The sequence below is a fragment of the Octopus bimaculoides genome, chromosome 28, assembly GCF_046866305.1.
Source record: "Octopus bimaculoides isolate indiv1 chromosome 28, ASM4686630v1, whole genome shotgun sequence".
In the NCBI taxonomy this organism is placed as follows: Eukaryota; Metazoa; Mollusca; class Cephalopoda; order Octopoda; family Octopodidae; genus Octopus; species Octopus bimaculoides.
The window spans coordinates 14,465,407-14,475,406 of NC_142955.1; the positions used below are offsets into that span (position 1 = coordinate 14,465,407).

At 35.8% G+C, this 10,000-nt stretch overlaps 1 protein-coding gene across 1 annotated transcript in view; it reads right to left on the minus strand.

Annotated features, from left to right (window-relative positions):
- Positions 1–10,000, minus strand: part of LOC106879028 (uncharacterized) — a 61,112-nt gene that overhangs the window by 45,237 nt on the left and 5,875 nt on the right. The window contains exons 4-9 of the mRNA XM_089344378.1: positions 9,688–9,912; positions 7,842–7,994; positions 6,692–6,893; positions 3,818–4,073; positions 2,904–3,069; positions 1,309–1,629 (exon numbers count right to left, since the gene is read on the minus strand). Of these exons, the coding sequence (XP_089200504.1) occupies positions 1,309–1,629; positions 2,904–3,069; positions 3,818–4,073; positions 6,692–6,893; positions 7,842–7,994; positions 9,688–9,912 (1,323 nt within the window). The remainder of the gene's footprint in view (positions 1–1,308; positions 1,630–2,903; positions 3,070–3,817; positions 4,074–6,691; positions 6,894–7,841; positions 7,995–9,687; positions 9,913–10,000) is intronic.

Consider the following 10,000-nt stretch of genomic DNA (forward strand, 5'->3'; position numbering starts at 1 on the left):
TCCATTTTGCTGTATCTAGCCATATCTGGCGTCCCTTGAGTTGATGTGCCTTAATACTTATGAATCAACATAATAAAATTATATATATATATATATATATATATATATATATATATATATATATATATATATATATATATATATATATATATATATATATATATATATGTGTGTGTGTGTGTGTGTGTGTGTGTGTGTGTGTGTGTGTGTGTAGACATGGGATGAAGTGGTAAAGTATGATCTTCGAACGTTGGGCTACACGGAGGCAATGACAAGTGACTAGGGCATTTGGCGATATGCCGTGCTTGAGAAGACTCGTCAAGCCAAGTGAAACCGTAGTCGTGGCCGATGCCAGTGTCACGTAAAAGCATCCGTACCAGTGGAATATAAACAAGCACCTATTACACTCTCGGAGTGCTTGGTGTTAGGAAGGGCATCCAGCCATAGAAACCATGCCAAGTGAGATTGGAACCTGATGAAACTCTCCAGCTTACCAGTTTTAGTCAAAACGTTTAACCCATGCCAGCATGGAAAAAAAACCTTAAATGATTATATATATATATATATATATATATATATATATATATATATATATATATATATATATATATACATGTATATTACAATATAATATATATATTATATATATATGTATATAAATAAATAAATAACTATGTTCTAAATGAGGTAGCGTTGATGAAGCATTGTGTCGTATAATTTTAAAGACGTTTGTTGCGTAAGACCCGAACAATGCGAGGAGTTACAAAGAAAACTACAAAAGGAATAAGAAACAACACCAAATGGCAGTTTTACTTTGTATTTCTATATTTCGGGGTCAAGATTCCTTCTTCAGGACATTTGTGAAAAGTTGTGTGTAGGGAAGGAGGAAGGTGACATTCACTGACTGGTGTTGCTATAGCAGCCAGTCAGCTTCGTGTAGTTCCTTCCTGTTGTTCATGGCTGGTCTCACTTTGCTTATAAGGAGGACTTTGATGATTCTGAGAGTGCCCTTGTTACGTTGGCTGCCTTGATGGACACTGAAATTCTGGGCTTGACATTTCCTAACGTGTTTCTTTATTGAAGTGTCCATATGCAGGTGATCCTTTATTCTACCGTGTAGTTTCCAAGTGGTGCTCCCTATGTAGGATGTGCCACATTTACTGCAGACTACTTCGTATAGTACATAAGCCCCCGAGCATGTTTTGATTTTGTTGTTGGGGCAGTTGCTGCCATACGTACATGTATAAAGACCAAACCCAAAAGCAAATAATAAAATTAATTTTTAAGAAATTATTGTGTTAGACTCACCCTTGCATCACAAGGTATACGACGGAAGGCATCGATGGCTGACACTCTAACCTCCATTGGAAAGCTGGTTGTTGTCACACATTGGGATAAAGTGCGTTCAGCCTTACTTGAATAACCAATATTACCAAGAGACCGAAGAGCCTGGATTACATTCGGATTAGCAGCTTTGTCACAATTGCCAACAAATGACATGTATTTCTGGATAAGAGCATCAATTTCGAAATCTTCATCGCATTTTGGATTCTTGTTACAATAGCTAGCAGCCATAGATGAAACGGACAGCATGACGGTGTGAGAGATATTCTTGTTATCCAAGAGGGGCTGCGAAATACGAATCGTAGATAATACATGAATGCTGTGAAATGTGAAGTATAGAAAATACATTAATATTATGAAATGTGAGATGTAAAAAGCTAGGTGAAAACTTTTAACACTAGAAGGATAGAGCGCATCAATCAACGGATTTTGAAATCTTAATTGCACACAATTCAAAAACTATTGTAGATTTTGATATCATGGTGCTTGACTTTTCATATCTGTATACACTATAGAGTAGAGGTTGTTTGCACCAACTATAAATAAATGAATGAATAAATAAACCACTTAACACCTATAAGGACCGCACGTGCCAATTGAAGTATTGGTCACTTTTGAAACTTACATCTACTTTTCTTTATAAATACATGTGACGTTTTAGATATTAAGTAACTGCATAGTTTTACAGCTAACAAAACAAAATTGCAGTTCAGTCGGAACAATTCGTCAGAACCGAAGGGAATTACCAGAAGCAGTAAAACTGGAGAAACCAGTCCCCGAAACTGTGGTTTTAAAATCCAAAGAGAAGCCGACTGTCACACACCGTAACAGTGGAAAAAAAAAACAAAGTCCGTTACATCAACATGTAGAAGCTCTTTCTGAAAATAAACCCAAGAAGAAGCCTGACACCATATATTTTTATAACGTAGGCGTGCTTGACCAAAACAAGCAGTAGACGATGGCCAATGCACGTTTTGTTAATGATATTTTGGATGTTGCTCTTATAAACAGCTGAGTAATATACACAAGTGTTTGCAGCTCAGCTGTTAGTTGAAGGAAATATATTAAAAACGTTGCTAAAGAACTTTGTGGAAATTCACCTCACGGTCGTTTATATACTGTTAAACGCCCTGTTGAAGAAACTTCCACCTCTAGAAATAAAGTCAGACGTACATATGTGAAAACAAAATTCCGAAACAGAACCACAGAAATTTCTGGAGTTTATGAAAACACCTGTGTTGCAAATGTGCGCTGAAATATTGCAATGAATGTTTAGAATTTCAATAAATTTCTTTTTAATTTCAAAGGATTAATTTCTTTCAAAATATCAAGCTATTGCGATTAATATCATCATGAAGTCATAATGTTGGTGTCACAAAAAAATCACCCAGAACATTCTGTGAATTGGGTAGAGTTATGAAATGGCATCCAGCTGTAGAAATCATGCCAAAGTAGACACCTGGAGCTTGACAGGGTCCTGTAAAACCGTCCAACCCATGCCAGCATGGAAAACAGATGTTAAATGACGATGACGATGATGACAGTGATGAAATACTTACGGTGACTGCTTGGACCATTTCCTTCGATGGGTTCTGGGTGACCGAAAGGACTGCTAGAAACATAACCATGTCTTCATCTTCGAATTGATTTATTGAAGTCAGATATTGGAACATCTTCACGGATGCCACGTTTCCTAACATTGCTAGAGAGTCACGGAAATATCTCCTGCAACAGAGGTAATAATCGTACCGAATGATGACACAATGCGTGGATGTCGATGTGGTGGTTCAGAATTGCTAGAAATAACTGCCAAATTTCACATCATCTTAAAACAATGAAGGATATATCGAACAATGTAGTCTTTGGTGCACTATGTTTGAATAGACTGGACGGTCATGGTTAGAACATCTTTAATCATAGGTATGCTGAGATTGGGACTTAACTGAAGTTAAACAGCAACAACAATAATGAAGAACATATTTGATAATGTAGTCCTAGCTACACTGTCCGAATAAAAGATGAGACGGTCTAGAACACATTGGATTATAGGTCTCCTGGATCAGGTCTGACCAGGGGCTAAACAACATCAATACTACTGATCTTACAGAAGTAGCTTAGACCATGTCAAGTGACCATCCCGGCAGCACAAAAACAAAGCAGAAAAAGGGGCAATGACTCACCTGATCAAAGAATTGAACCTGCAACCTTATGATCTTGATCCCATCACCCTAACCATTAGGTCAACCTCACACTCATTGTAGTCACAAAATATTAGGGATACCAAAAAGTAATGTTGTATTTCATACCCTTTCCCAATCTAGTTGAGATGATCTTGCACTATAGGTCAAGGCTTACTTAGCCTCTAGGATAACTCCCCAATACTTTGACTTGTATCCTATACTCTCAGACTAATTGCTTAAATATACGACAGAACATTTTGGTACCCTTGAACATAAATAAAGAAAATACTAACTTGGTGCGGTCTGAATTTTTCCGACAGAAACTTTCTTTTGAAATGCCACTGTAAATTTTGCGAAGAGTCGCATAATCAACACTTTTCATGAGGTCGATCAAGTTGTTGAGCATTTTCGGCAGTTCGGGCCTTATGTCTTCACTCATTTTGTCGCAGAGTTCCTCAAAGACACTCAGAATCTCCTGTGTGGAGAATTGGTCTGAATGCATTTTCTTTTTGTGGTCGAACAGTAAATCACTTCTGTGGCTGAAGCGCTCTGAAATGAAAACCAATTTAAAGACATTTATAATAACGAACTAGCATCAAGGAGTAATTTTTAGATGCTTGGTAATTCAGAAGATGGGGAGTTGTATGGTCAATGGCAGTAGTCCCAAACCTGTTTTGCACCGTGCTTTCATGCAAGACAATTTTCCTACAGACCAAAGAATCACATACATAACAAAACAGAATAAAATGCATCATACACAATTGAATTACTACATATACAATACATATGAAATACACGTGTAACAGTTTCAAATTTTGGAACAGAGCCAGTAGTTTTTGAAGGAAGAAGGAAGTCGATTACATCGACTCCAGTACTTGACTGGTACTTGTTTTAACAACCTCGAAAGGATGAAACGTAAAACCAATCTTGGCAGAATTTGAACTCAGGACGTGGAGATGGACGAAATATAGCAAAGCATTTTGTCTGATGAGATTGAATCATTGCTGACCGTAATTTATCATGTCGGACATTTTGGAGCGCACCCGTCGAAACATATGTAGACAACTTCAAGATATTTGGTTTAATAACATCTCGAATGTTCGTCTCCTTATTCGATCTTCCTATTTTCTATTAAATACGATTTACTATCCCGGAAATAAATCCTGGGACACCTTAGCAACATTTAGCTACCTTGTAATTATTCCCCTGGATTTTTCCTCTCTCTCTTTCTCTCTCTCTCTCTCTCTCTCTCTCTCTCTCTCTCTCTCTCTCTCTCTCTCTCTATATATATATATATATATATATATATATATATATATATATATATATATACTAGGGTACTACATAAGTACCTGCTTCGCTAAAAATAATTTCACGCATTTCGTTTGTTTCAATGATGTTAGGCCACTCAAATGAATTTACAGGCATGGTAGGGCAAATTTTAGTAGTCGTCATTGGCAGATTTGACTGAGGAGGCTCGTGCACCTTAGGCGCTAAATTCGAAATCATGATATCAAATTAATCAGCATTCGTCTTGCATTCTTTGCCGACGTAGGACGCTATTTTTGTTCACTAAAATGTTTTCCTATCATGCCTGTATTAATTTTGTGATTCTTCTGTGGTTCAGAAATATTTTGACTTCTATTTTTAGCGAAGAAGGTGCTAATGTACCCTAGTATATATATATATATATATATATATATATATATATTATTATTATTATTATTAGTATTATTATTAGTATTATTATTAATTTGCCTGTACGGCATATGCTTGTGGCCACACAACAATATTATTTTGGGAAATATTATCGTTCTCGTATATATATATATATATATATTGAAGTGTGGGGTTCACAATCACGAGGTAGTGAGTTCGATTCCCGGGCCGGGCTCTGTATAGTGCTCTTGTCGTGAGCAAGGCACTTTATTTCACTTTTCAGCTGTAGAAATGAGTTGCGAAGTCAATGGTTTCAAGATTTGTCTTTCTCTGGGATAACATCGGCGGTATGGAGAAAGGAGGCGGGTATTTATGGGCGACTGGTGGTCTTCCATAAACAAACTTGCCCGGACTTGTGCCTCGGAGGGGAAATTTCTAAATGTAGGTCCATAGTTATTCATGACTGAAGGGGATCCTTAATTTTTTTTATAATACATATATGTGATGTATATAATGCAAAAGCACCCTTTAGACTGCAATAGTCGATAAAATAGGAAAAGAATTTCAAAATTTATTCTTTGTGTGTGTCCCAGTACCATATGATTCATAGTCCAGTGGTTGGGGACCTCTGGTTTATGCAACTGAAGCTGGAAGTGTGAAAGAAAAGTCAAACTTAGTGCAATTCAGACTATTATTATTGTGGTCCCTATTATTGATAAAGGGCTATACAAATTTTGAAAGAGAAATGCAGTTGAGATTAACTGACCTCAATATTTTACTGTCGTTGACTGAATATGCAAAGCTGGTGTGAAATGTATGATATAAAATGTGAAAAATCAAACTATGAAATGAAAGATGTAAAATTGTGGAATGTGAAACGAGAAATGTGAGACATAAAATTTTAAATGTGAGGTGTGAGATATGAAATGTGGAATGTGAAATATGAAATGAGAAATGTGACCTGTGAAATGTGAAATATGTGAAATATAGCATGTAAGATATGGAAGAAAATGCAAAACGTGAAATATAAAAAATGAAATGGGAAACATGAATTATGAAATGCAGAACTGGAAATATAAAATGTGAAATTTAAGCTATTAGCGTTCAAACATGCCCTGCCATCCCCAAAATTCTACCTGTTTTATCTTCAAACTGCTCAGATTTGGTCTTTCACACCTACCCTACACTATCGCTTAAAAAGAAACGATTACGTCATCGAAATGCCAAAATTGTGAAATAATGCATTATTAATTTCAAAGAATGTGAATAAATAAATAATAATATGAATAAACAAATAAATAATGCTAAAGAGTTTAAATGTAAAATTTGTGGGGAATCGTACCCAGCTACCTATTTTGTTAGCTCATAAAGTTACTACAACAACAACAACAACAACAAAAACTACTACTACTACTACTACTACTACTACTACTACTACTACCACTTCTAGTATACTGGTGAATGTGCGAATCATCACAAATTTTCTGATTGCTCCCAGGAAGCCTCACCTGTCTGTCGATGATTTGACGAACTCTTCTGTCTGAAAGTCAACTTCTGCGTCTGCTCTGTCATGGCACCACTCTTGCCATTCGAGAACGGCCTGAATATGTTTTCTTCAGTACATTCGCTGCTGGTCAGAATATTGCTGGACGTGTCCAGTGTCTGGACGCAATTGTGGTAGCTCTTCATTAGAGGCATGGATTGTACCTTCTGTAATTAAAAGTGAATTGAGTTAATTAATTAAGTCCCTGAGGTGTTAAACATGTGACATTAGTAAATCCGTTATAGAAATGCTCCATTGATAGTAACGCACATGTCATTAGCATATTAACATGCTATAAATGTATCACGCGCAACAACTTAACATCTTATTAACATACCATTAACATACCATTAACATAACATTGACCTTAACAAATGTGACTGTGACAAATTTCTGATGAGGACATTCTGGGATTAGGAAATATGTAATTAGCTTATCATTTTTTCATTAACATCATTAGCATCTCATTAACATACAAGTAACATATTAACATAGCATTAACATATCATTAGCATGTCATTAAGATAACATCAGCATATCATTGGCATATAGTTAAAATTCCATTAACATGTCATTAATATATTAACAACTCATTAGCATTCATTAACATTAACATATTGTCATATTATCTGCATCTCAATCGCTTACCTTAAGACTATGACGGATTACTGCTAACATAATTTCAGGGATACAAAGCATTTCATTAGTATGTTGTTAGCGTATTATCATTATCATTCAGAAATCATGGGACCATAACAAATTACACATGGGAACATTTTGAGGATATAAAAGATGTCATAGGTATATCATTAATTTCCCATAAAAGTGTCATTAATACATCACTAGATTCTCATTAGCTAATCCTGTGACCGTGACACATTTCTGATGGGAACATTTCATCAATAATACGATATGAATCTAAATTGCACATTTGCACATTTGCACATATCATTAGCACATTTATATTAGCATATCATTAACATATCAACATATGTATGTGTATGTATGTATATATATATATATATATATATATATATATATATATATATATATATATATATATATATATATATATATATATATGTATGTATCAACAACAGTTAATAAATACTCACAGAGTGGACATTGTATTTGACTGAATGCATGGCAATGCGGTAGTACTCTCGGTGACTGCAAGTGAGGAGGTCTTTGCTCTTATGGATGGTCCTAGTACTCATGTAGTTGTTCTCCACTTTGTACGCAGTTGAACACTTGCCTACAACATCAGTCTGAAGTTGGAGGAGAAAAAAATAACATTGTAAGTAATGTTAATGATGATGATGATGATGACGACGACGACGACGACGATGATGATGATGATGATGATGATGATGATGATGATGATCCATTCTACTCAAGGCAGAAGGCATGAAATATTTGTTGTAAATTAGTTGATTTCATTGACGCCCAACCCCCAGTGCTTGATGAAATGTTGCTAAATGTTTTGCCTGGTGTGCTAAAGATTGTAGCTACTCGATACCAATAATAATGATGATGATACCAAAAAAAAAATAATAATATTAATAATAATAATAATAATAATAATAATAATAATAATAATAATAATAATAATAATATCTGAAAAACTCTGAGGACTGGATGCTAAAACTTGTCTTAAAATATGAAAGCAAGAAAGCATCTTACTCAGTAACAAAACAGGCAAAGGACTATCTAAGTGAATTCCAATTGCAACAAATTCAAGAATTCGACGAACTAGAAACACCTGCAGAAAAAGCTAAGCGCTTGAAAACCTGTGCTAAAATTGCTGCCTTAGCTATTATGACTGAAAAATGGCATGGAAAACCTCTCAATGGCAAATACCCAAAGAGAGCGAATAATGCAGATATTGACAAAGCCCTTACCCACCAATGGTTAATGGCCTCTGGCTTGAAATCAGAAACAGAGGGGTTTATCATAGCAGCCCAAGATCAATGCCTACCTACAAAGAACTACCAGGCCAACATATTAAAGAACGGCAGCTCCCCATTATGTCGTATATGCCAACAACAAAATGAGACCATCGATCATGTTGTCTCCATGTGCAGTCTGCTTGCGCCTACAGAGTATCTCAACAGGCATGATAGAGCTGCACAATATATTCACTGGGTAATATGCAAAAACCTGGACTTGCCCCATGATAAAAACTGGTGGGAACACAAACCACCCCCAGTACTTGAAAATGATCACATTGCACTCCTCTGGAACTTCACCATTCAAACTGACAGAAAGATAGACGCAAATAGGCCAGACATCATACTGAAGGACTTCAGACAAAAATCATGCCTCCTCATTGATATGACTGTCCCAATCGATATAAACGTATCTGTCAAGACCTACCAAAAACTGAGCAAATATAAAGATCTTGAAATAGAAATTAGCAAAATGTGGAATCTGAAGACGAAAACAATACCTATTGTCATAGGTGCCCTGGGAATGACAGCGAAACGGGCTGATTACTACCTAGCTCAGATACCAGGAAACCCCAAAATGGCTGAAGTTCAAAAGATAGTGCTCATGGGAACTGCCCATATCCTACGTAAAATACTGTCTATGTGATCTCAAATTTTAAAGCAAACACATAATTTTCTTATGGTTTCTTAAACATTCACTTGAACAAAACTGTACAAATCCAAATATATGGTACCCTAGGCATAACACCTACATGAACTTCTAACTTGTTGTCTCTTGAGGTCTCTGGGTGAGACTTGGATCCAACTTGTACAAATGCAAAACAAAAGTCAAACATAAGATAATAATAATAATAATAATCATAATAATAATAATAATAATAATAATAATAATAATAATAATAATAATAATTTTCTAATGGTTTCTTAAACATTCTCTAGAACAATACTATGTACAACACCAAATATATGGCACCCTAAGCATAACACCAACATGAATTTCTAACACACCAACCTCTGTTATGTTGACATCTCTGTCCAGATCGTCCATGGAGTTTTGGAAAGCTGACAGAATACCACGTTTGATGTTAAGGACCCATGTTGGTTCCTCTGACATCGGACAAACTTCTTCGATCTTGCCGTCCTGGAACGAGAACCTCAAGGGCTGCTTCATGAGGGCGTCGGTGAACTGTCGACCTTCAGAAGAATAGTCCATGTTGGTGATCCGGACATTATTGAGCTGTTGGATAAAAATGGAAAATATTATAAGAAAGAAACCACATTCTTCCTGAAAGAAACACACACACACACAAACACACACACACACA